The sequence below is a fragment of the Heterodontus francisci genome, chromosome 32 (assembly GCF_036365525.1).
Source record: "Heterodontus francisci isolate sHetFra1 chromosome 32, sHetFra1.hap1, whole genome shotgun sequence".
NCBI classification, from domain to species: Eukaryota; Metazoa; Chordata; class Chondrichthyes; order Heterodontiformes; family Heterodontidae; genus Heterodontus; species Heterodontus francisci.
The window spans coordinates 10,437,013-10,464,526 of NC_090402.1; the positions used below are offsets into that span (position 1 = coordinate 10,437,013).

At 40.9% G+C, this 27,514-nt stretch overlaps 1 protein-coding gene across 1 annotated transcript in view; it reads left to right on the plus strand.

Annotated features, from left to right (window-relative positions):
• Positions 1 to 27,514, plus strand: part of qsox2 (quiescin Q6 sulfhydryl oxidase 2) — a 97,543-nt gene that overhangs the window by 11,536 nt on the left and 58,493 nt on the right. The window contains exons 2-6 of the mRNA XM_068012213.1: positions 7,834 to 7,934; positions 9,828 to 9,876; positions 12,583 to 12,688; positions 18,256 to 18,346; positions 19,423 to 19,568. Coding sequence (XP_067868314.1) covers positions 7,834 to 7,934; positions 9,828 to 9,876; positions 12,583 to 12,688; positions 18,256 to 18,346; positions 19,423 to 19,568 — 493 coding nt within the window. The remainder of the gene's footprint in view (positions 1 to 7,833; positions 7,935 to 9,827; positions 9,877 to 12,582; positions 12,689 to 18,255; positions 18,347 to 19,422; positions 19,569 to 27,514) is intronic.

Below are 27,514 nucleotides of genomic sequence, written 5' to 3' on the forward strand. Positions count from 1 at the left end.
CACTTAGCAGTGTGGTTTGACCTGGATGATTTTTGCAGTGTGATCGACACTTGCAGTGAAAATTTCCAAGCTGCTTTGTCTTCCTATCAAAAGGGAGGCAAAGTAACAATAGTGAAATGTGCCTTGTTTTTCAAGTTTTATGTTTAATTTAATGGGTTTCTGTTATTCTGTGACATATGTCTGCTAATAGAGGTTACAATCTGATCTTATATACGTTCAATAGGGAAAGTGCCAGCTGGTGGCAACAGCTTGTAATCCCCATTTTACGATAGCAGATTAATGCTTCTGTGCATGCGTGGCAGGGAAGCGGAATTGGGGGGCGGTTTGACTGTTCCGCTGTTGTATTGTTTGTTAACACCAAAGACAGGTGAGCAGTATCCTGAATAGTGGCTTTCTTGGGCACTTGGGTTTAACATTGCAGCCAATGGCACAAATGTTCTCACCTTCATCTGTGGTTGAAAAACACCAGTTGACTTCTCTTCTAGAAACATTAATTCTATCACCTGATTTATTGGCTTCACTCCATTGGTTCTAAGTTATTTTTGTATTTTTCCTATAGTGTTATTTGTGCTGCCATACCCAACAACAACCTGGTCTTGTACAGCTGATGATTTGCTAAGGGTTGTAGTGGGGAAGAAACTTTTTCTTAACTGCAAATGATTGTCAGGAGCTTGTGGTGTTTCTAAAGCATTGGTGAACTGGGGGAATATGCACCAATTACTTAATATGCTCATTAGTGTAGGAAGTTTCCAAAGGAGCAACTATATGATGAGTAAGAAATGCCGCTACTTGTTTTTCCCATTGTGTATGCAAGGTGGAATGTGCGGTTAACGAACTGGCACTGGAGCAACTTCCTGAATAACTTGTTTACATCACACAGTGCCAGAAGCCACCTCCACAGACAGCATCTTGTGTTTCTCCTAGCTTCACACATGGCCTTTAAACTTAGCAAATTAGCCACCAGATTTAAAGGCCACATGTGAAGCTAATTAACAATTTATTTGGTACCAGAGCTGTATCAAGATGAGTACAGACTCAGTGGTCCTAGGAATGCAACTAAAAATGTACATACTTTCCCTTTAGCCACCTGACAGTATTTGTGCACTTGCTGGCCCCAAATCTTTTTCTTGATGTCTTAACTTTTTTTTCAGGGTACCCCTGTATGGTGTAAACATGCCTTTTATTTCCTAGCCTGAGGTTTCCTCACCTGAAGTGTATGATACTGTACTTGTCCCCATTAAATGACATGGACCAGTTTACCTACCTTAAATTTTTGGCCAATTTAGATCAAGAAAGAACTTGCATTTATATAGTGCCTTCCATGACCTTGGGCTGTCCCAAAACACTCTACAGCCAATGAAGTAGTACTTTTTGAAGTGTTGCAATGTAGTCTGAATTGACAGACACTCATCTTTTCGCATCACCTGTCCACTGAATATGGTTCCATGTGAGCAATACTCTTCATAAATGAAAATTCTGAGCTACAGTTGTTTTAATAGTCATGCAGCATTCTGTTCACAACTGGACCCCTATCAGATCCACTGCCATTAGTTGCAATCCTCTGTATAGACAACTGATTGAAATTATGCAATTTAATGCTAGTCATGTAATCTCATGAGATCTAATTTTTCCTAATAAAAGTCTATGCAATACCTTCACCTTGTAGTCTTTTTTTTCTCTATCTTGCCTTGTCCTTAAGGATGGATTTTTTTTTTAGAAATTCCCGCATTTCGATTGTAACCCAACAGCATGCCCTTTTGTACCTTCCACAATTTTTTTATCAGATAAATTCAGGAAAGCTGAATTTTCCCTATCAGTAATATTGCATTACTTCAGGAGCTGAACCTGAAAACAATGATCACTGAACTTGAGTATTGCTGAAAATAGAGAAATAGAGCTTCCAGTACGTGCAAATGTGCCACAATGCGAGCCCGACTGACTATCTTAAATTGGTTGTCAGTGTAATCATTAGCACACTGAGGATTATTTAGCATATGTTGTCCAGTCGCCGAATCAGACCTAATGTTGGACGCTGCGTTTTGCGTTTTGTAAGCATGGGTTGGTTGGGTACGGTTTGTACCTTGCCCATTTTTAACAGCAGAAGGGACATGTTATTTGATACGATCCATCAGTCTTTGGGACATACGGCCTATATGCCAGCGACCCGGGTTCAATTCTGGGTACTGCCTGTGTGGAGTTTGCAAGTTCTCCCTGTGTCTGCGTGGGTTTCCTCCAGGTGCTCTGGTTTCCTCCCACATGCCAAAGACTTGCAGGTTGATGGGTAAATTGGCCATTATAAATTGCCCCCAGTATAGGTAGGTGGTAGGGAAATATAGGGACAGGTGGGGTTGTGGTAGGAATATGGGATTAGTGCAGGATTAGTATAAATGGGTGGTTAATGGTCGGCACAGACTCAGTGGGCCGAAGGGCCTGTTTCAGTGCTGTATCTCTAAATCTAAATCTAAAACTCTAAATCACACTGGCATTGAAATTCATATATCCCGTTACTCATTTGTGTGATAGGCAGAATGTCTTTTTGGCTTGATGGCAGCATCCTGTTAGTGGTGAACCCCACACGTGTTGCTGCTACATAGCAGCAGTGTGTAACAGCTAGTTTCACCTGTTGCTCGTATTTTGGGATTCATTACCCTTCCAGGGTAATCGGAGGTAGACTGGGCACATTTCATGGCCGAAAATGGCAGCCTTAGGCCTATTCATAAGTCTGTGTGATATACAGTGAGAAATGACCTGATCAAGTAGCCATTGTCACTGGTCAAAACACACGTTGGGATTCTTAAAGTTCCACGTGCTATGAGATTAGCCTTATCAGCAACCTTGTAAATGGGGCCCGAGTTGTTTGCTCACCATGCAATCTTGATGTTGAAATAGGGCGAATCAAAGGCATCCTGTGTGACAGTGGCTACCCTGATCAGATCATTTCTCGCCATATATCATACAGACTTATGAGCAGGCCTCAGGCTGTCATTTTTGGCCATATAAAATGCCCAGTCAGCCTCCGATTACCCTGGAAGAGTAATGTTTCCCAAAAATTTGAGCAACAGATGAAGCTAGCTGTTTCACGCTGCTACTATACAGCAGCAACTTGTGTGGTGTTCGCCACTAACAGGATGCTGCTGTCAAGCCAAAAAGGCATTCTGCCTAACACGCAAATGAGTCATATGATAGATGAATTTCAATGCCAGTGTGATGACAGGTATATTGGCCTTATGTTCCAAAGACTGGTGGATCATATCAAACATGTTCCTTCTGCTGTTCGCAACGGGCAAGGTACAGACCGTACCAAACCAGCTTGCGCTTGCAAAACTCAAAACAGTATCCAACATTAGTTGTGATTCCGCGATTGGACAACATTTGCTAAATAATCCTCAGTGTGCTAAGAATTACGCTGACAAACAATTTAAGATTGTCAGTTGGGATCACAGTGTGGCGCATTTGCGCATACTGGAAGCTACATGTATTAATAGGGCCCTGTTCTTTGCAAACAGAACATATACACACATTGCACCTGTTTCAGCTCAACAAAATAAGTGACAGCCATTTATTGGTTCATTCCTCAAGGCATTCCTCTTGCATTGGTATTCTTAAGAATTGTCCTGATGAATGCAAGACGAAAAGCTTTGAAAAAATTTCTCTTTTCAGCAACACACAATAATCACCATTGCCCTGATCTCTTTCTCCCCCCCCCCCCCCCACCCGGAGATTAGTTCTTGCCTCATCACCTAAGAACTACACTTGTTAATTCATCCTCTCTGGTACTCTCCCAGACATGTTGATTTAAGAAAACCACCAACCGTGTCAACAGGAATTCCGTCTTGCTCCCTTCCACACTTTGCTGCATCTTAACAGGCCACTTGATGGATAGTAATCACCCATGATAACAATGCTACGCACCATTCCTTCTGATTTGTCGCTGAATAAGACAAAGAAATCTATCTGTTGCAGGAGTGGCCTATAATGTAAGAATCAATCTTGAACCATCTCGAAGGTCCAACTGTATCCAAATCACTCAATAATATCCTCTCTTTCCGTAGCAGATATATGCTCTTTGTTCAGTAAAGCTGTGACCCTTCTTTTTGTGACCTAGCGTGTCTTTACTGAGATCAATGTGATCTGACAACAACTGCACTTCTGATCCATTAGTATTATCTGCTCAGATTTCAGATAAAAATTCACATTATAAATGAAGCATATTAAGTAATTCCGGCTTTTACTTCCAAACAGTTTGAGCTTTAGTATAACTGTCTGTTGCATGATTACCCTTGTGTAAACAATCTTGATCTGTGTAATTGAAATCATTGCTACATTGACCTGTCTTCCCCAGTCTTAGTAGAATGGCACACATTATGGTCTATAGCATTCCTGATCCTGATATGTCTTAATTATTTTCCAGTCGCATTTTCTATGAGTTAACCTATTAGCCCCCAACCTACAAAAATAAATCCTATCTCCTGAAAAATTATTCTCCAGTTATCCAGACACAACGATTTTTTTTATTTTGCGAGTATGAAATTACTTATCAAATTCTTTTTCTTGACCAATTTTGAATGATAGGTGACAATCCAGACCGTCTATTCAATTTGCTTACTCTTGTAATTACCCAATGAGGTGACAGATTTCTTATCAGTTCTGTCATTCACACTAACATGTAAGCAATTGCAGTTTCCTTTAATATTTTCGCTATCACACCATCAGCCTGATTAATGGCCTTAACCCAAATGTCTGAGAAAGCATAACTGCACTATTCAAGACCTCCCTTTGCACATAACCTGTCAACATGTCTCACCATGGGGGTCTCCAATTGGCAAGTCTGTTACCTACCATAGTTAACATTGGGCTGAATTTATTCTGTTTTGGAGGATGTGCCCCTTTTGGAGTAATAAGGTGGGATTCTTCTTTTCTACGCACCCCCACTCCAAGGTCAGCAATGGTAGGTTAGAAGGGTTTTTGTGTCAAAGAATAAGAGAATTTTATATGGAGGATGAGTTTTGGAGGAAGGAAGAAGTCTGAGTAGACCGAGCATTGTGATTTCCAGTACAGGTCAAAGCTGAGGAGGATAAAAAGCCGCATGGTGCACAGGTCACTTAGAGACCAAAAGGAAATTCCAGCAAAGGAATCCTGACCAGTTATTTGCTTCAAATCCAACTACAAGAGTCAGTGAAGAGCCATTTCGGGGGTTAGGAAGCCACACAGACTGTATCTGGTGCAAGTATGTTTCCTTTTACTCTACACTGAAAGGCATCTCTGATCAAGGGTATCTTGAGCAATTGTGTTATTTTTAAAAAATATTGTAGTCTTGGTTTTTGAACTTGGTGTGTCGAAGATTAGAAAAATATTCTATATTGCTTTTCATTTTTCTTTACCTTTTTGAGACACCAAAAATCTTGTGGAAGGAGAAATGTTCATTATTTTTCTTAGGCATTCACCTGTAATGGGAATTTTAAATAAAAGCAAAATAGTGCGGATGCTGGAAATCTAATAAAAAAACAAAGTGCTAGAAATACTCAGGTCTGGCAGCATCTGGAGAGAGAAACAGAATTAACATTTCAGATCTGTGACCTTTCTTAAGAACCGCTAGAGCTGGGTAAGAGGCCAGAGGGAGGGGTCCAAGTGGAGGAAGAATGCTGGAGACGGATAAATGGGTCTGTTTGTCGGGGGGAGGACTCCTGGTCAAAGATGTGAGCCCGGAGGCGAAGCCCACGGCAGAGGAGCTCAATGCCTTGAGCGCGAAATTCATTGAGGTGGGGGCGTAAGGGATAAAACTGAGTCCTTTGAGTGCAGATCATTTGGTGTCGGAGGGGAAGGTCAAAGTGTACTGAATACACAGCAAGGGGTCAGATCAGAAGGATTGGGGGTCAGAGAAGTGAAGGGGAAGTAGGATCTGGAGGGGTTTTAGTCCCCATCAGATGCTGGAACTTGTGTTCCTTAACACCTGAAAGGAAGAAAAAAAATTTTTTGTTAATGCGTCCAATAAGACGAAGGATGAAATGAAACTGCAGAGTAGAACTGCTGTGAGATGAGGTGAGGCAGTGATTCTGGAGAGGGAGGTCGAGTGTGTACATGTGGTAGCGCATGGCATTGAGTGTGGATCTCTGGATGCGGTGAGAACAGCAGTCCGAGGAATGTTGTATTTCTCCACGATACCTGTAATCCTGAGTGGATTCAAAACATGAAGGATGGAACATCAGTTGGAATCCACATGGAATAAGTCGGAGCTAAAGACAGTCACTGAGGAAGGAGATGTGGCTGTGAAAATGAATTTTGGTAGACACCTTATCAAACACCAGGAGGGAAAAAGAAAGCAAAGAAGGTGAACAAAGTAAAAGAATCAAATGGAAATCCTGTCGGGGAGGAGAGCAGAACTTCAAGGTAGGCATTCATGGAAGAAAAGTGGCAATGAACTAAACATTAAAATAAAAGCAAAATACTGTAGATGCTGAAAATCTGAAATAAAAACAAAGAGCTGGAAAGACGCAGCATCTGTGGAGAGAGAAGCAGAGTTGCCAGACCTACTGAGTATTTCCAGCACTTTGATTTTGTTATGGGAATTTTAAAATTTGGCTTTGTAATCTTTCATTTACTTGGATTATTGTACATGTACACAGGTTCTATATCCAGTGATATGAAACTTTTTTGTATTTTTGTAGTCAAATATTCTGCCACAGATGCAACTTTGCACCCACAGTGAGTTTGAGAGGAAGGGAACACGTGTATTAATGTATCTCGTACTAAGCTTTTAAAAAGCTCATCTGTGGGTTTACATAGAAAATAAGCCATATCTACATCTGACAAGTATCACTCAAACTGCCAATCATGTTCTGACAGTGAATGTCTGAAAGACAGTGCTCTGGTCCCTATCACCAATATCACTTGCTTTGGTATTCACAGCAAAGGAAAAACATATAGTACATTTTTATATTCCTAAAGGCAGCTTATCAGCTTAAATAGTTCTACAAACTGCCATTCCTGCTGTTCCCTTTTATGAGTTTTACCATCCAGTTATCTGGGCAGATTACAAGCGAGTAATCCGTACTGAATTGCTGCTTCATACTTTGCAGCACCATTTTATAGTTCACGTTTGAAACCATTCAGTTGTACAATGATATACAATTGCTAATGTAGCTCATAAGGTCACCATCAAATAAGTGCTTGAACCTGAGTAGGATGTGAGCACATCTGATTGGTAGTCTACTTGGGCTGCTGTAACATTGACCATGTTGTGACATTTAGTAAAAGTGCATTTGAATAATTTTAACCATCATGTTCCCACATGCATTCCAAGCCTTGGCTTGGGAGCAGAACTTGCGCATGTGAGCACATACTCTTTGCATGGTGAGGTGCGGGCAGCATGTAACTTGGGTCTGCAGGCTTTGCATCACACGCCACCTTAAACTGATCTCTAGCACAGTTGCAGCACATAAGTACAGCATTATATTACCTGTCACTATATATGAAGTAGTAGAGCCAGTTTCTATTTTAAAACAATAGTATTTATATTTGGAAACAGGTAGAATCACGTACATGATAATTTTATGTTTCATATAGTTGTGATGTTGAAGTTTTACTAATTGTGGAGTGAGCGGTTAAGTAAGTGAGTAAATTTTTTTTTGAAGGCAGATGGAAATTTGGAACTGTGTTTGGTAATGGATAAACATTTCTGTCTTGTCTGCTGCTCTCAAGACAGTGACAGCATATTGCAGGTCACTCAATGGTTGGGTGGGGGTGACAATTACAACTATAACCGAAGCCTTTTACTAAAAACAGGACGGTTAGGTTTATATCCAGGAAATAATACATTAAACTTTCTTTTCTCAGACTGGGAATTGGCAATCCGAGTAGGTGTGATGGACTGTGCCGAGGAGAAGAATTTTGCCACTTGTGCAGAATATGGCATTCACTTCTATCCAACCTTTAGGGTAAGGATGCCTGACAACTAATCGTGGCTTTTGGAGAGAAGTGTCATTATGCTGTAGGCCACTTGCTTTGCAAACTGCTGAACATTGATTTGGCACTGAAGTCATCTTTCTTAATGTTGATGTTCAATTCCATCAATGTACCATCTGTTCTGTTGAAATTTGATGTCCCTTTATATCGACCTGTGGGAATAGAGAACAGCACTTGCATTGTAACCTTAAATTTTGAAACTATTTCACAAAGTTATCCTGTATTACAAAACCAGTTACTTTTAATTTTTTTTCTACAGGTAATGAATGGGGCTTCAGCCAAAGCTATAGTAGATTGCTGTCAGCAGTCATGTAGTTTGTTAACTTCCCCACAGGTTTAATGTCATCAACTGGAAGTCAGAAGCAGAGAGTGTCACACAGGGTAGATCAAGAACAGAAGTCACCTTGAAGAGAAGTTGTATGTTTTTATTGCCTAGCTTGAGAAAGGGCAGATTACCTGCTTTCTCTGTTGTTCAGTTGAGAATTGCTGCAGGAAGGCAAGCTGTGGAAGGAAACTGAGGACACAACTATCTTAATCACCTAGTGAGGTTACTACCTGGTGTAGCATAAACGCCATATGCACTGGAGTATCCCAAGTTCTGTTCTTTTGTGCTTGAAATAAGTCATAGTTGCAATTCCTGATTGGTATCAAATGAAGCAGCCTTACTAAAGTTATCAGGGGGAATAGGATGTGACTTGACTATATAATGCCCTGTGACCAATGTGCTAATAGAGCAGGAAAACATATCCGGAAATCCTTTAAATGCAGTAAATCCTGCTGCTACTTAACAATTGTGCAAAAACTATTATTTTTCCAATTTGTCCCACAAACCTCATACACTACAGTAAGAAGTGGTGACTTTTTTTGCTGCATTGCTCATCCTGGCCAATGATTACAAATAAACATCACTTTTGGGGAAGAAAGCATTCTTCCAATACCTATGAGACATGTTTTGTTCTTGTTTTTGTAATGGTGCTGAGTTTTGTGCCCTTGATCTCACATCTGAACGCAATGTGGCATAGTGAGTTATTGGCTTTGATTTTTCAGCAGGATAGATACTTGTTACACTATCTGACTTGTTTGAAGAGTTGACCCTGAAGTGGCCATTGAGATGAGAACATGGCAAATTAAACATTACTCTTTAAATTCTGACAAGCGAGAAATTCGAACTTTGGTAGCCTGAAGGGAAATGGCTCAATTTAAAACAAAGTGGGATAGGATGGCCTGTCTGTTTTCCCCTTCGTCCCTTGAAGTGTAATCTGTAGAGCTGGGCATGATTTTTTTTTCTCAGTGTCTTTGAGGTAAAAAATGAGACCTTTTTGGAGGTGAGTGCAATGGCAGTTCTGTCATTCTTGCTTACATTGGCCCCTGATAGTGTCATCTATCAAATTCTAGCTAGAGCAACCCTGTGCTAACAATTTACATAATTTTACAGGAATTTGTCTGTGTAATTGCAACATTAGTTCAAGGCTCAGTGGCAATCACATGTTAGGAGAAGTTCCAGTGCATCATTTTCAAATGGTATGACCTGGCAGACTACTGGACCTAACTTGCTTCAGAAGTTGAGCATACTTCTAGTGAACACTCTGCTGTGCTTAGAAATTATGAATTAACCACTCCTGACTCTAGGAGGGGAATAATACATTTTCTAATTTCTGTTTAGGTCAAGTAAGCCTTTGGGATGAATCTGCTTTTTCTTTTGCCAAGTTTTTAAAAAATTTTCACAACAGATTCTGGTTTCTGGGGTTCAGACATAAAAATTAATTGCTTTTAGCGAGCTATTTTTATTTCCACCAACTCGTATGCTATCACTCAAAACCTGTTGTGCGAACCTTGTTAATTTTTATTTTGATTTTCCCTTGCAGTACTTCAAAGCACTTGAAGCCCAGTTCACAACAGGAGAAAATTACAAAGGTATAGTACGCAATCAAGTATTAAAGGGGAATTTTCACAATTCACAGTAAGATGAAATGCTTATTTGGCGTAGTGTTTCATGTTTCCTTCAGGTCAAAACAAGTGTTGTGTAATATCAATAATCTAGCACTCAGTGAAACAAATTAAATTCTATGCAAATGTTTGAAATTAGGCAACAATTTGGAAATGGATAGAAGGGGCAACAACAGCTATCTCAATTTTATTAGCTGTTTTTGGTTCGAACTTTGGAGTGGATGATAGTTTTAGAAAATAAATCAATCAAGTTTCAACAGAAATGATGTTGGCCAGCATGTGTAAATGCTGTGCCTCGAAGAAAAAAGCCTATTTTAATATTTGAATAATTGTTTTTCTGAAGTCTCCAAGTTGGAATGATTCCTACAAATTTAAAGATAGATGAGCGAGTTGTTCCTGTATAAATCTCCCAACTGCTACAGCAGTTAGAAATAAAATTAATCTTCTATCTGTTGTGAGAATTTTTAGACAGCAGCTGTTGGTGAACTATTCCCATTTACATCTCCTCCAGACCTATCTTTTATTTCTTTACATGCCCTGTTATCCTATCATAGTTGCTTTTACCCTATCGCAGACCTTTTCTTTTGTTTTTTTCCTCCCCCCATCTTTTCTTGCCTCTGTACTTACGTAAAACCAGTAGCATCTTTAATGTTTTCCAGTTTTGATGCAAGACCATCGACTTGAAACATTAACTCTGTTTATTTCTCAACAGATGCTGCTGGACTTGCTGAGTATTGCTATCATTTTCTGTTTTACAGATTTCCAGCATCTGCAGTATTTTGCTTTTGTATTAGTGGGTAAATGTCATCCAGTGTGCTCCTTTGAGTCCATCAGTAATTATTCAACCATGGATGCTTGCTTTCTTTCTGTTGCCGGTTCTGCCAGAACCACTGCCGCTCATTGAGTGTCAGTATTTTGAACTTGATATTTAATGCCACCCTCTTTGAAGGGAGTAAATCAAGAAATATTCTTTTGCTGTACCTCTCACCCTGCTTTCTTTGACAACAGAAAATAGTCTAGTCCCTTTTTAAAAAAAAAAGTCAGTTGATCCCAAATCAACTATCTTCTCTGTGAAATAAAAGCACAGTACTGGAAGTACTCAGGCCTGGCAGCATCTGTGGAGAGAGTGAATTACCGTTTCAAGTCTGATGAATGGTCATCTTTTTCTCTCCCCACAGATGCCAAACCAGCTGAGTATGTGCAGCACTTATGCTTTTATTTCAGATTTCCAGCATTTATAGTATTTTGCCCTGACCTTCCCCATGAGTCTGCTTGGGAAGGGTTTTCTATGCTCATTATCCAAGTTAAGTAGATTAGATTAGAGATACAGCACTGAAACAGGCCCTTCGGCCCACCGAGTCTGTGCCGGACATCAACCACCCATTTATACTAATCCCTTATTCCTACCAAACATCCCCACCTGTCCCTATATTTCCCTACCACCTACCTATACTAGTGACAATTTATAATGGCCAATTTATCTATCGACCTGCAAGTCTTTTGGCTTGTGGGAGGAAACCGGAGCACCCGGAGAAAACCCACGCAGACACGGGGAGAACTTGCAAACTCCACACAGGCAGTACCTGGAATCGAACCCGGGTCCCTGGAGCTGTGAGGCTGCGGTGCTAACCACTGCGCCACTGTGCCGCCCTCAAGTAACTTGCTTAAATCAACCTCATCTTTACTTCTCATTATTTGAAAGACTTGTCCTGATGTCTTGAGACTTTCCTGCAGTGAAAATAAGTTTGCTTGCTTTCATCTTTCTCCCTAATTTAGGCCTAGAATTGTGCTACTTTGCTGACAGGGACCGAGAAGAGATTCAGCGCTCAAGTCCATAGTGAGGCTTAAAACACACAATGGCAAGAATGCTACAGTTGAGTCAAGCTGACGCTCAAGTTATACGATAGATTAGCCAACATTTTCTCCCAAGGATTTGGAAGTTGTCCCTGTTGTATAAAATTTTAAATCATCAGGCAAGGATTTAAAACTGCAGTGTTGTTGAATTGAAAGCTAGCCTTCAAATAAAGAATAGTATTTTTTCCAACCAAAAACTTCCATTCTAAATCAGTTGTGTTAGTGTCCTGTTACTGCATTGAAAATATATTGGTCTGTTTGAGTCTGTATTTAGGAGGAAAGAAATGATTTCCAAAGTTAATTGAGACTTTTTAAATGAAGGCCTCTGGTGCATTCAAGCCAGAATTCCAAAATGCAAATTGCTAAATGGAATAGAAAATGCAGAACTGGAGAGGAACCACAAAGTATGTAGAAAGAAAATGCAAATGGCTTTGTTTACTGTGAAATCAAGCTCATGATATCAGTTGAGACTTTTGTCATCCAAATGTTATCCTGATTTTTGTATAGCTCTAGGTTTCCCACTTGTAACTGATACAATTACATTGTCACATTTCAGCATTTTGTTCTACAGCTGAGTTAGGGCATTCAAGCTTTGACTTTTTCTAAATCTCCCACCTTTAAATTATTAACCAGAATTTGAAACCTAGTTCCCAGTATTTAATTGTCCCAGATGAAAGGCGCAAAGGTTTTAAATAGTGGGGCTTCAAATATTTGATCTTGCTAAGTTTAAGGGTGGAAAAGATTTCATGAAAATATTAAGTTTCTATTTTAGTATCTTTTAAATTTCAAAATATTATGAAATGAAAATTTGTTTTACAGGACCAAACAGGGAGTTGCAGACTGTACGAGAACTAATGATTGACTTTCTACAAAATCACACTGTATCAAACAAGCCTCCTGCTTGTCCTGTGCTGGAAGTGGCCAGGTACTGTTGGAAGTATCAGTTCTTCCCAACTATGCCATTTGTGTTACTTGCATTGGAACTGTATGCTTGGTACACATTTGAAAGGGGTCTTCCAGTAAGTGTTGTAATTATCTGAGGCTGAACCTGGGTGCAAAGCATGCTGTCTGTCAAATTGGATTTCAAGAGATGTTCCACTCTTAAGTACTCCCTTTTTGAATAGACAAGCCATTATGGCATTGGGCTGTTTAGCTACCCATTTAAATTTGGGGCAAGTTGCTCATTTTAAAGTGTAGATGTAACTTTTATAACTTAGTTGAGGCAGAGGTGTTTTACTTACTTTTTCCAACACTGTGACAAACACTCACCCTACCGCCAACCGTATCTTTGGTCCTATCAAGCCAGTTTCTGGAAGAGCATGGCCCTGGTGACTATTACCATCTTGAATGCACAAGTCTCTGATTTCTGCTGTTTCCATAATGTCACAAAGTAGCTTAGAATTCCTGCCATTCTCTACTCAGTTCCTGAGAATTGACTGATATTCATGGATCTTGGGGCATTGTTCATTGTAGTCATAGAATCGTAGAATGATTGCAGCGCAGAAGCAGCCATTTGGCTTGTGTCTGTGCCAGCTCTCTGCAAGGACAACTCACCTAGTTTCATTCCCCTCCCTTTTCCCTGTAGCCCTGCAAATGTATTCTCTCCAGATAATTATCCAGTCTCTTTTGAAGACCTCAATTGAATCTGCCTCCACCACCCTCTCAAGCAGCGCATTCCAGATCCTAACCACTCACTGCATCAAAGTTTTTCCTCATGTCACCTCTGGTTCTTTTGCCAATCACCTTAAATCAGCGTCCTCTGGTTCTTGATCCTTTGGCCAATGGAAACAGTTTCTCCCGATCTCCTGTGTCCAGGGCCCTCATGATATTGAGCACTTCTAGCAAATCTCCTTTTTAATCTTCAAGGAGAACAGGCTCAGCTTCAATTTATCAACGTAATTGAAGTTCCTCATGCCTGGAACTATTGTGAATCTTTTCTGCACTCTCTCTCATGCTTTCATATCCTTCCTGAAGTGTGTTGCCCAGGTGGACATGCTACTCCAGTTGAGGCCGAACCAGTGTTTTATCCAGGGTTATCATAACTTCTTTGTTTTTGTGCTCCATGCCGCTATTTGTAAAGCCCAGGATCCCATATGCTTTATTAACTCCTTTCTCAATGTGTCCTGCAACCTTCAATGATTTGTCCACATACACCCCCAGGTCCCTCCTGCTCCTGCTGCATCCTTGAATTTATATTGTCTGTCCTCAGTCTTCCTACCAAAATGAATCACTTCGCACTTCTCTGGATTAAATTTAATCTGCTTGTTTGTCCGCCCCCCCCCCCCCCCCCCCACCATTTCACAAGCCTGTCTAGTCCTCTTGAGGTTTACACTTTCCTCTTCACAGTTCATAATACTTCCAAGTTTGTGTCAAGTTTTGAAATTATGCCCTGTACACCCATGTCTATGTCATGAATATATATTAATAAAAGCAGGGGTTCCAACACTGCCCCCTGGGGAACCCCACTATATACCTTCCTCCAGTCTGAAAAACAACCGTTCACAACTACTCTGTTTCCTTTTACTCAGCCAATTTAGTGTCCATGCTGCTACTGCCCCTTTTATTCCATGGGTTGTAACTTTGCTGACAAACCTGTTTTGTGGCACTTTATCAAATGCCTTTTGGAAGTCCATGGACACCAGATCAACTGCGTTACCCTCATCAACCCCCTCTGTTAGCTCATCAGAAAACTCTGATCTAGTTTTGGGGAATGAGGTGAGTCAAGTGACAGTCGGGGAACATTTTAGGGGACAGTGACAATAGCATAAGGTTTAGGTTAGTTATGGAAAAGGAAAAGGAGCAGTCCAGAGTAAAGATAATTAATTGGGGGAAGGCCAACTTCAGTGGCATGAGAATGGATCTGGCCCAAGTAAATTGGGATCCAAGTTTAAAAGGCAAAAATGTAACTGAGCAAAGGGCTGCTTTTAAAGAGGAGAAAGCTCTGGTACAGTCAAGGTACATTCCCATGAGGGGGCAAGGTAGGGCAAACCGATCCAGAGCTCCCTGGATGACGAAAGGGATAGAGAGGAAGATGAAGCAGAAAAAGAATGCAAATGGCAGATGTCAGGTGGATAATACAATTGAGAACCAGGCTGAATATAGTAGGTTCAGAGAGAAAGTGAAAAAACAAATGAGAATCGGAGAGTATAAGAGACTAAAATAAAAACAAAATACTGCAGATGCTGGATATTTGAAATAAAAACCAAGTGCTGGACATACACAGCAAGTCTGGCAGCATCTGTGGAGAGAGCAACGGGTCTGTGGCCTTTCATCAGAACTAGCAGAGGTTAGAAATGTAATCAGCTTTGAGCAAGTGGAAGTCGGGGGAGGGTGGAACATGAACACAAGGAAAGGTCTGTGATAGGGTGGAAGGCAGGGAGCTTAAATGTCAAAGATGTCATGAAATAAAAGGCAAAAGAAGTGGTAGTAGCTGTAGTAAAAGATGAAGCATTTGTATGGCGAGAGTATTAATGGCAGAATATGAACAGTTCTGAAAGCAAAAATGTGAAAAACCAGTTTGGTACTGGTACGTGGTTTAAAAAAAAAACAATCACGATGGCAGTCATGATCTGAAGTTGTTGAAATCCATGTTGAGTCCAGTGTGCTGTAGAGTGTCTAATTTGAAGATAAGATGCTGTTCTTCGAGCTTGTGTTGAGCTTCACTGAAACACTGCAGCAGGCCAAAGGCACAAATTTGGGTGAGTGCAGGGTGGTTAATTAAAATGGCAAGCGACCGGAATCTCTGGGTCATATTTGTGGACCGAGCGGAGGTGTTCCGCAAAGCGGGAACACAATCAGCGTTTGGTCTCCCCAGTGTAGAGGAGACTGCATTGCAATTTGTGAGCGCAGTATACTAAACTGAAAGAAGTACAAGTAAATCGCTGTTTCACCTGGAAGGAGTGTTTGAGGCGTTGGATGGTGAGGAGAGAGGAGGTAAAAGAGCAATTATTGCACCTTTTGTGATTGCGTGGGAAGGGGACGAGGTGTTGGGGGTGAAGGAGGATGGACCAGTGTGTCTCAGAGGGAACGATCCCTTCAGAATGCTGAAAGGAGGGGAAGATATGTTTGGTGGTGGCATCATGATGGAGGTGCTGGAAATGGTGGAGGAATTCGTAGAAGTTCTAACACCTGCCCTTTTACTTACCCTCTCCTGACCATCCAAGGTCCCAAACACTCCTTCCAGGTGAAGCAGCGAATTACTGGTGGTACTTTCAGTTTAGTATCCGGTATTTGCAACTCTCAATGCGGTCTCCTGTATGTTGAGGAGACCGAACGCTCATTAGGTGACCACTTTGCAGAACACCTCCGTTGGGTCCACAGACATGACCCCAAGCTTCCGGTTGCTTGCCATTTTAATTCTCTACCCTGCACTCATGCCCAAATTTCTTTTTCAACCTGCTGCAGCGTTTGTGAAGCTCAACAGGAGCTTGAGGAACAGCACCTTTATCTTCCAATTAGGTTACTCTACAGCCCTCTGGGCTCAACATGGATTTCAACAACTTCAGACCATGACTGCCATTTTGATTTTTTTTTTTTTAAACTGTGTACCAGTCTCAAACTTGTTTTTCATGTTTTTGCTTTTGGACAGAGCTGTTCATTATCCTTCCATTAACACCCTCTCTCTGCAAATGCTTTGACTTTTGACTATACCTATTCCACTCCCTCTGTTCTTGTTCCATGACATCTTTATCATTTAATCTCTCTTGCTCTGTCACAGATGTTTCCTTTTGTTGCTCTTGCTCAAAGCTTACTGCGTTTCTAACATTTTGCTAGTTCTGATGATGGATCACAGACCTGAAACTTTTTTTTTCTCTCTCCACACATGCTGCCAGACCTGCTGAGTATTTCCAGCAATTGCCCTCATACCTCTTAAAAATATCCAATGTAACTCCCTTATTTAAAAAGGGAGGAAAACAAAACTGGAAACTACAGGCCAGTTAGCTTAACATCTGTCATAAGGGAAATATTAGAAGCTAATATTCAAGATGTTATAGCAGGGTACTTAGAAAAATTCAAGGTAATCAGGCAGAGTCAATATGGTTTTGTGAAAGGGAAATCGCGATTAACCAATTTATTGAACTTCTTTAAAGAAGTAATGTGCTGTGGATAAAGGGGAACCAGTGGATGTACTGTAATTAGATTTCCAGAAGGCATTTGATAAGTTTCCACACCAAAGGTTATTGTGAAAAATAAAATAAAAGCACATGTTGTAGGGGGTAACATTGGCATTGGTTTATTTATTTATGTTTATATAGATTTATAACCAGATGCTGGAAGGTGCGATTAGATTGGGTGGCTAGTTTTTTTTCAGCTGGCGCAGATGCGATATGCTGAATGGCCTCCTTCTGTGCCATAACTTTTCTATGGTTCTGTGGATACGAGATTGGCTAGCTAATAGGAAACCGAGTAAGCATAAATGAAATGGGACATTTTCTGGATGGCAAGATGTAACAAGTGGTGTGCTTCAGGGAGCAGTGCTGGGGCCTCAACATTTTACAATTTATATAAATGACTTGGATGAAGGGACCGAAGGTATGGGTGCTAAATTTGCTGATATGAGAAAGCTAGGTGGGAAAGTTGTGAAGAGGTCAAAGGAATATAGATAGGTTAAGTGAGTGGGTGAAGACCTGGCAAATGGAGAACAATGTGGGAAATATGAAATTGTCCATTTTGGCAGGAAGAATAAAAAAGAAGCCTATTCTCTAAATGGTGAGAGATTGCAGAGCTCTGAGATGCAGAGGGATCTGGGTGTCCTGGTGCATGAATTGCAAAAGGTGAGTATGCAGGTACAACAAGTAGTTAGGAATGCTAATAGAATGTTATCGTTTATTGCGAGGGGAATTGAATACAAAAGTAGGGAGTTTTGAGGGCATTGGTGAGACCACATCTGGAGTATTGTGTACAGTATTGGACTCCTTATTTAAGGAAGGATGTAAATGCATTGGAGGCAGTTCAGAGAAGGTTTACTAGACTAATAACCTGGAATGGGCAGGTTGTCTTATGAGAAAGGTTGTACAGGCTAGGCTTGGATCCGCTGGACTTTAGAAGTGCAAGAGGCGACTTGATTGAAACATTTAAAATCCTGAGGGGACTTGACAGGGTGGATGTGGAAAGGATGTTTCTTCTTGTGGGAGAACCTAGAAATAGTGGTCACTATTTAAAATAAGGGGCCACCCATTTAAGACATAGATGAAGAGAAAATTTTTTCTGAGGGTCATGAGTCTTTGGAACACTCTTCCTCAAAAGGCAGTGAAAGCAGAGTCTTTAAATATTTTTAATGCAGAGGTAGATCGATTCTTGCTCAGCAAGGGGGTGAAAGGTTATTGGGGTTAAGCAGGAATGTGGAGTTGAGGTTAGAATCAGATCAGCCATGATCTTGCTGAATGGCGGAGCAGGCTCAAGGGACTGGGTGGCCTACTCCTGCTCCTAATTCGTATGTTCACATGTTAAAAGTGTGACTGGTCTTCAAAACATTTTTCCTCTTTATTTTAGCTCTAGCTGTATCCTGTCATTGTTGGGTAAACGCCAGAAGCACTATACAGCGGTTATATTTGAAACGGAGTTGTCCTATATAGGCCGGGAGGTGAGTTTTTGAGTTCCCCCGCTTGTTCTCTTTCCATGATACTCTGTTCCCCTTTCTTCCCTCTCCCCTCTTTGTACTCCCTCCCTCCACCACCAAAGCAACAGGGTTTATACATTGGATCTAATTTTAGATTAGATTAGAGATACAGCACTGAAACAGGCCCTTCGGCCCACCGAGTCTGTGCCGACCATCAACCACCCATTTATACTGATCCTACATTCCTGCCAAACATCCCCATCTGTCCCTATATTTCCCTACCACCTACCTATACTAGTGACAATTTATAATGGCCAATTTACCTACCAACATGCAAGTCTTTTGGCTTGTGGGAGGAAACCGGAGCACCCGGAGAAAACCCACGCAGACACAGGGAGAACTTGCAAACTCCACACAGGCAGTGCCCAGAATCGAACCCGGGTCCCTGGAGCTGTGAGGCTGCAGTGCTAACCACTGCGCCACTGTGCCGCCCTGATTTGCATTGGCTGAAATGAAAGGTGCCACTTTCCTGTCAGTTTAAAATTGAAATGAGGATCAGTGAGCAATGAATGCACAGTGCCATGATAGGAAAACTGAGACTAAGCACATGGAACCAAAGCTGTAAGGAACAAATTCTTATACAGCATCAACTATCAATCTAAGCCTGGCTACTATCGTGTCACTGGTGAGAAGTTGAGGCAAGTAAAACTGAATACAGGATCTTGAATTCATGTTGTCTTCAGTTATAGAACTGTGTTTATATTAGAGTTAAATTCTGATCTGTGCAATTGATCTGAATTGAAGTGCCAGTTTGGCTTTTTGGTAGCACAGTCCTCTTTGAGGTAGAAGGTTGTGAGTTCAAGTCAACCCCAAGAGCACATAATCTCAGTGGGCACTTGGCAGCGCAGTACTAAGCGCTGTATGTCAAAGGCTAAGTTCTTTGGATGAGATGTCAAACCCAAGCTCTGTGGCAATCTACCTGGACAGCCTGTACCTGTATTTGCTGTCAAACAAATGGAGCTTGATAAAGTGCTTAAGATACCGATATAATTAAAATACATATGCTGTGATATTTCTAAGTTGTCATTGTCTTCTAACAGGTGATACTTGATTTGATGCGATATGAAAATATTATGGTAAAACGAGCACTGGATGCAGACATAAAGTTAATGGAGAAGCTTGGTATCCATTCAGTGCCATCTTGCTACCTGCTTCATCCTAATGGCTCCCATGGGTTAATTTACATGTAAGTATACAACAGTTCTTGCAATAGTAAAGCATGCTGAATCTTTCACCATATTGTACAGGCTTTAATGGGCAAAAGCAGAGAATTGTAGTGCACTGGAAAGCCAATGTACGGTGCTGTGCCGCAGAAAGGTAAAATGAGTTCCAGATTGAAGTTCCTAATGCAGTGAGTCTCCAATATTCTCTACATGAAAAGGCATGAAGTAGTTGCCAGGTGACTTTATTTTTGTAAAGAAAGGGAGAGGTTCTGCTCAGTCACACTTGCCCAGGAACTAGTTTGAGAGGCATTCAAAAATATTGTCTATTCGATAACCTATGTTTGTGTTTTGTCTTGGAGCAGGTTTTGGGGACAGAGGTGAAAGGAATGTATGCACTACAGTAATTCAGCTTTTTAATTCTGGCTTGTGGGAGTGAATTTGTGTCCACGAGCTGCCTGTTTTTGACCTTTGTCAACTTAATTTACTGATTTTTGTCACCATGGTAATTTAAATTTTACATCCATCTGTTTCTGCCATGAATTCCTCTTAGGATATGTTTTTGACCAATTTACATGCCCTGTTTGCACCTATGTAATGAGAAATTGCTGTTAGAAATTGGTTCTCATTTGAAGGCTACGGGGGGTACAGTAGCATTGGTGGTTGTTGCTGGCTAGTAATCCAGATGCCTGGGCGAATGATCTGTGGACTTAAGTTCATATCCCACCGTGGCAGCTGGGGAATTTGAATTCAATTAATTAAATAAATCTTGAATTAAAAAGCTACTATCTAATGGTGACCTTGCAGCTGTCTGTCATTAAAAACCCATCTGGTTCACTCATGTCCTTACCCTTGCTTATATGTGACTGCAGACCCGAAGCAATGTGGTTGACTTTTAACTCTGGTTTGCTAGGCCATTTGAGAACATTCAGCTGCATCAAACGATTATGAAAAACTATTGTAATAAAACTGGACAGACTACCTTAAAAATGAAGGACCAATCTGGTGAAGCTGCAATATAGGGCAACATTGATGCCATAGACAGAGCTAAGCAACCTGACAACCAAAAGATCAGATCAAAGCTCCTGTGAAGAATGTTGGAGAATTCAACAACCATTGGGAGGAGGAGGCTCCATGAGCATCCTCAGCCTCAGTGATGGCAGAGCACAGCACATGAATGAAGCATTTGCAACCATCTTGGTCCAGGTAGGTCTTGTTGACAAAAAGTGAGGAAATTCCTATCTGCCTAATTACCTCCCCATCAGTCTACTCCCAATCACCAGCAAAGTGATGAATGGTGTCATCGACAGTGATATCAAGTGGCACTTGATCACCAATAACCTACTTACCGCTGCTCAGTTTGGGTTTTTCCAGGATCACTCTTAAGACCTTTATTTTATTTATTTAGAGATACAGCGCTGAAACAGGCTCTTCGGTCCACCGAGTCTGTGCCGACCAAGAACCACCCATTTATACTAACCCTACAGTAATCCCATATTCCCTACCACCTACCTACATTAGGGGCAATTTACAATGGCCAATTTACCTATCACCTGCAAGTCTTTGGCGGTGGGAGGAAACCGGAGCACCTGACGAAAACCCAAGCGGTCACAGGGAGAACTTGCAAACTCCGCACAGGCAGTACCCAGAATTGAACCCGGGTGTCTCGAGCTGTGAGGCTGCGGTGCGAGCCACTGTGCCGCCCTTTGTTATGACCTTGGTCCAAACCTTGCCAAAAGAGCTGAATTCCAGAGGTGAGGTGAGAACAATCCAACATTTAATGAAGTGTGGCATCAAGGAGCCTAGTAACATTTAAAGTCAGTGGAAATTGGGGGAGTGGTGGATGGGTGGGGGTGGGTGCAGGGGGGCGAAGAGAACTCCACCAGCTAGAGACCTACCGAGCACAAAAGTTGGTTGTTGGAGGCCATTCATTTGAGTACCAGGACGTTGCCGCAGGAATTCATCGGGGCAGGGACCTAGACCCAACCATCTACTGCTTCATCAATGACCTTCCCTCCAACATAAGATCACAAGTGGGGAAGTTTGCTGTTGGTAGTGTTCAATTCCATTCGCAACTCCTCCGGTAATGAAGTCGTCCTTACCATGTGGCAAGTAACATTTGTGCTATGCAAGTGCCAGGCTCCAACAAGTGAGAGTGTAACTACACACTCTTGACATTAGACAGCATGCTATCACTGAATCTGCAACCATCAATATGCTGTGGGTCACCATTGACCAGAAAGTTAATGAGACCAGGTGCTTAAAAAAAAAAAGTGGCTGCAAGAATGTCGGAGGCCAGATATTCTGCAGCAAGTGACTCACCTGACTCCCCAAAACCTGTCCACCATTTACAAGGCACAAGTCAGGTGTGTGCTGGAACACATCCCACTTGCCTGGATGAACACACCTGCAACAACGCTGAACGAGCTTGACACCATCCAGGACAAAGCAGCCAGCTTGATTGGCACTCCATCCACCACCTTCAACATTTACTGCCTCCACCACCAGTGCACTGTGGCAGCAGTGTGTATCATCTACAAGATGCACTGCAGAAATTTGCCAAGGCTCCTTTGACAGTGCCTCCGAAACAGCAACCTCTGTCACCTAGAAGGACAAGGCATGAGGACACCACTTGCATGTTCTCCTCCAAGTAACACACTATCCTGACTTGGAAATATATTGCTGTTCTTTCAATGTTGCTGCGTATAAATTCCTGGAACTCCTTACTTGCAGCACAATGGCATACCTTCACCACACGGCCTACAGTGATTCAAGAAGGTGACTCATCAGATGCTGGTCTTCCTCGATGCTCACGTTCAATGAATGAATAATAAAAAAATTGCTGTTTCTGACTCCTAACTGAGAAGCAAATTAATCTCTTCAAACACAAATTCTACCTTGTCATACTATTTAATTGTGTCTCTAACTCTGGCGATTCTGCTGACTCCTTGAATTCCACAGCCTTTTGTCTTTGGTAGCTCAGAATGGATGCTTGGACACGTGGCACCTCTCGTAAAAATTAGCTATTTTTATATACAAACTACTTCTGTCCATTTAGTGCCAGAATCCCACAGAAATGTTTCCGCATGTCACTATCCAAATAATGTAGAATAAATGAATAAAGTTTGCCACTCTGTGATGCTGTTGTGATCGATACAAATTAATACAGACTTTCGCTGAAATTTTAATCTAATTGTACAATTCCATTTGAAGTTTCTTGGCAACTAGCATAAGAATCCAAATTCCTTTTTTGTAGGTCAGAAGTAAAAAGTTGTTGGGTCAAGAAGTACAGTTAGATGATGCAAATTCATGGAATAAAACTAGCTATTCTGCTCCACAAAAGGATTAGCCTTTTTAACAAATTAATGTTGAATTTTATGACATTTGCTGTATGAACTATGGTTATTTAAACTTTTTACATTTATCGTATGGATGAGGGAAGTTTTTTTTTTACTTTAACCACAAGGGAAGCTTCAATTATCTGTTATAGTGACCCTCTTTTTCTTTCTCTCCTGGGTAATTGCGTCCCCTTATATTTAGCCTAATGGTGAATATATAGCTTCCGATTTAACTACCTAATCAAATTCTCAATGATATTGGTAATGTCAAATTTTTAAATGGATTCTGTAAAAAAAAAAACTTTTTTTACATAGTGGTTAGGATCTGGAATGCACTGCCAGAGTGTGTAGTGCTGCAGATTCAATTGTGGCTTTCAAAAGTGAGTTGGATGGTTATCTTAGAGCAATTGCAGAGCTACTGGGAAAGAACAGACAGCTGAGAGTAGTTGAGTTGCTTTTGCAGAGAGCTGCCACAGATATAACAGGCTGAATGGTTACAGCACAGAAAGAGGCCATTCTATAATTGTACATTAAAAGTACTGGAAAATAACTTCCCTGACCTGGGTAAATTCTACCAGGAACTGGCTGGCCATGCAACTGCTAACTAAGGTTGGTTGATTAAAAATAAAATCCAGAGTCTGAAAAATCAATTAGAAGTACTTAATTGTGTTTTAGCTGATGATGCAAACCCCTGCATACCTAGGAATGTTCAGATAATGTGGAGTGCAAGTAACGGAGGTTCTGCTGTTATGTAGGTTTTTGGTCTTAAACCTTTGTGTGTGTGTGTGTTTCTGCTTTATTTTTCTTTGATTCCCTGCCCCCTGAAAAAAATGGCCGAAAGGTTAATCCTATTGGGCGCAGTAGTATTTTTGCCAGTCTGCATTTCTGTCTGCAGTAATGGGCATCTGGTGGAGCTTAGACCCGGTATTGTGTTAATATACGCAATCCCCTAATGGACAGCCTGTGGTTTTCTTGCAAAGCAGATCTCCTTAAGCTCCATTTGCAAGGAGCTTTTTCAAATTTGCAATCAAATTTGGGGAAAGCAGTGGAAATAATGTAAAATAACTTAATTCAGGTTTACATGGACAGATAAACCTGCTAGCTGTGTTTCTCTGCTTGGAGTGACTGTAACATCCTAGAAATGTTGACGCCAAGTATTATTTGTGTGTGCATGTCATGTCAGCAAATGTAATAGGCAGATTTGAGCATATCCTTTTACTTATCCTTGTTAATTTGCAATGAATGTTAAATGTTGCCCTCTTAAACTTGAGCGTAAAATAGGAATTGAAGAAAAAAGTAACCTGATCTTCAGAATTGGGAAATGGAGTAGTATTTGTATTGTGAAGTATCTAACAAATGCATTCTTTGCAACAAGTTTTGATGTAATGAAGATGCTAAGTCAACTGTAAAATGTGCTGCATGGCAGTGGTTCTCACTTTTTCCTCCATGGACCACTTTGGTGAGGCAAAAGACCCTGCAGACCACTTGTTGGTCCAGCCCAACCAGCTTTCACTTGCCACTGCAAAAAAACTCATCCGAATTAGTAAGGAGAATGGTGCTGTTTTTAATACCAATGAGATGATGTCTTGTTCCAAGCTGGAGAGCTTCAGTGTTGTCAGGCTGCACAAGTGTTAAATCCGATCTCGCAGTTGTGTGTTGTAACAGTAGCATAAATCTTGCTAATAAAACTACATGTTGCTTGTGCTTATGCCAACTCCTGCTGCACACATGGGAGCCGGTCTGGTGGTGTGCAGTCATGCGCATGTAGGGAATGAGGGTTCTGGCCTTATCTCTTGTATGGCCTTAGCTGTGGCATTGCACATCAGTAACTTGGATTTGGACCATCCTGCAGACCACCTAGAGAACCCTTGTGGACCACATTTCGTGAACCTTTGTTATATGGGAATGCCTTTTTTGCATTGGTTTGGCTTTCTAAATACAGGAAAGGAACTTGTACATTTATTTTTATTATTTCCACTCATGGTATTCCATACCATTTCCCCCCCCCCCCCACCCCCACCACAAAAACCTACTGGCCAAACTGGGGACTGTTTGAATTGTGCCATACAGAAAGGAACCAACTGTAACTGAACTCTAAGAAGAAAGCACCACTCCAGCAAAGTCCCAGGGACCCATGGTAGGAGCTTAAGCCTCAAGATAGAGCACCTTTTCAGCCTTCCGGTACCAGAAAAGAAAGGCGGAAATTGCACTGGGCCCCAGCGAGAACTTCAAGACTTCAACTTGTATCAAGGACGTTTCCACCTAGTAGCTGAATTCCCTTTATTACGGACTCTACTTTGAACCCTTCCCAAAATGTTTTCTTCTCTGGATCTATTTATGTGTGTGTGTGTGTGTGTTTCTCTTGTATGCATGCTAACGTGGTTGCATCGTGTATTTTAGTAATTTTAACCGAGTTAGTGATAAGGCTAATAAACTTAGATCTTTCTTGTTTAAACCTAAGAAAACCTGTCTGGTTCATTTGCAGTTACAATTAGAGTGAAGTGAACAAAGGGCCGCACAGAGGGGTAAGCTAAAATCACTGTTTTAAAAGATAAACCCTGTTAAAGCCAAACCAGGAAAGGGACAAGAGGGGAGCCTGATACCCCTTCCTCACCCAGTCGTAACAGCATTTACACTCCTCCTTTAGTAACTTTTAGAATGGAGCAGCAATTAGCTAAACTACAATGCAAAGGATCTGAGTCTGAAACAGAAGGCAATTTGCAAATCGGGGTCTGAATTTTTATGTGCATAGGAATTTTCACTGGTGTCGTGTAATATGTATGATTAGGGAGGTGGTCTTGCATTTTTATGTGTAGGGTTTCATAATCAAACATGGCTCACTCATTGGCTTTGGCATGTCTAGCACTCCACTTTAGAAGTTTGGATTTCCCTACATTTTGAGTATCAGCTCAACAGCCTGCAGTGAATTTGTGAACTGAAGTATACTTAATCCAAAACAAGTGCATTTATAAAATAGTAATAAAATTGTCCTCCTTAAAATGATGCAAATCTTCATGCATATTTAATCTTGTTTCACATGCAGAATTATACAGAAATAAAACAAATTATGTTGTCCAAATCAAAGCCTGAGCTTGCTACTTTGAAGTAGCTCCCAAGAGTGGGTGTTAAAGGCCACCTGGGTATAGCCATATGCTAAAATCTCTCTCTCATTCAAAGCAAATAACAGACTGTAGGAACCTTCACATCCAATATTGGATGTGTTAAATGTGCTGCTTGGAGTGCTGCCAGGAAAGTACTCAAGTCTGGACAGTAACTCTAAATACTTTCTGCACACACATCACATTGATGTCTGACTTTTTGCTTTTCCTTGCAGCAGTTTTGTCTAAAATAGTGACTGATGTGCTGCTGTGTGTAAAAATACTTGGTGGGGAGGGGTTGGAAGATCACACTTTGCTGCCCTGCTTTTTAAAAAAAAAAACAAGGCATAAGCCAGAAAGAATAAATAGTTGAATTTATTTATCACTTCATACCTGCATAGATGTTAGTTGGTTAGAATGCGAATCAAGAACGGCTTCCGCATTCTAACAATGTAATGATGATGTAGCCTTTTATTTTTGGTGATTTGTTCAGGAGGAATTGCACCCAGCCAGATAAAAGATGAATTTATTTTTTTATTCCAAAATAGCTCCAGCTAATAATCCCTGCTGTGTTTAATAGTTCAAATTCTGATATTAGGTGAAATTTATTTTCAAGTACTTGCAGGTTTGGGTTTAATCCTGTAATATTTGAAATGAGAGAATATTGGATTTTCTCTTCATCTTGATTCACCTCCCTATTACAGAATGTGCACAGTGTCTTCATTTTGGAACTAAATGGATAAAGCTTCCTTTAATTTAAAAAAAAATCTAAAGGCATAAAAATACCGCTTGCCCTTTTCTGAAGCATTTCCTGTTTTCAGCTTGTTGATTAGTTATTTGCCCGAAGTAAAATTGCACACGGATCCTCAAATTGAGAATAGTCTAATCCCTCCCAAAATGCAGTGTAAAGTAGTGTACTGAGTAATTTTTAGCATCATTAGAATTAGGAGCTATAAAATTGTTAGGTTTCATTTTCTCGAGGGCTGGGTTATATTGGGCTCTGAACTTATGTATGCATTCATGTATAATCCCAATAGCTCAATCACCATATGAAAACATTCTAAACACTGAAAAACCTTTAGTGATCATAATGGAGTTGTGAAATATAGTCCCGTGTTGAAATTGTATGAGTTCTGATGCAATGACGCTGTCTTATAACAAATGGTGTTGTAGAAAGAATTTTTGTTTTACTCTGCTAAATGAACAGAAACATCATGGTTAGTGCAATAAAGACAAGATGCTGGTGCTTTTTAACCTTTTACCCTACCAAGCAAGCAGGCGTCAGCCATCCGGCTAGGGTAACAACTCTTAACCCTAGCTATTGTAACTCTCAATGCTGCATGAGGCAGCTTGCCATCCACTTCAGAAAAAAATTTTGACTTCCATTATGGATTAATGCTCTGAATCACTGAGTTTAATGGAACATGCGGGCTAATATTGGTTGCCCATTTCAGGTTCATAAAAGCACATTATCTTGCATGACTCCTGTCTAATGAATGTGGACTACCTCTGGCACCAGCTTATTGTTATAATTTG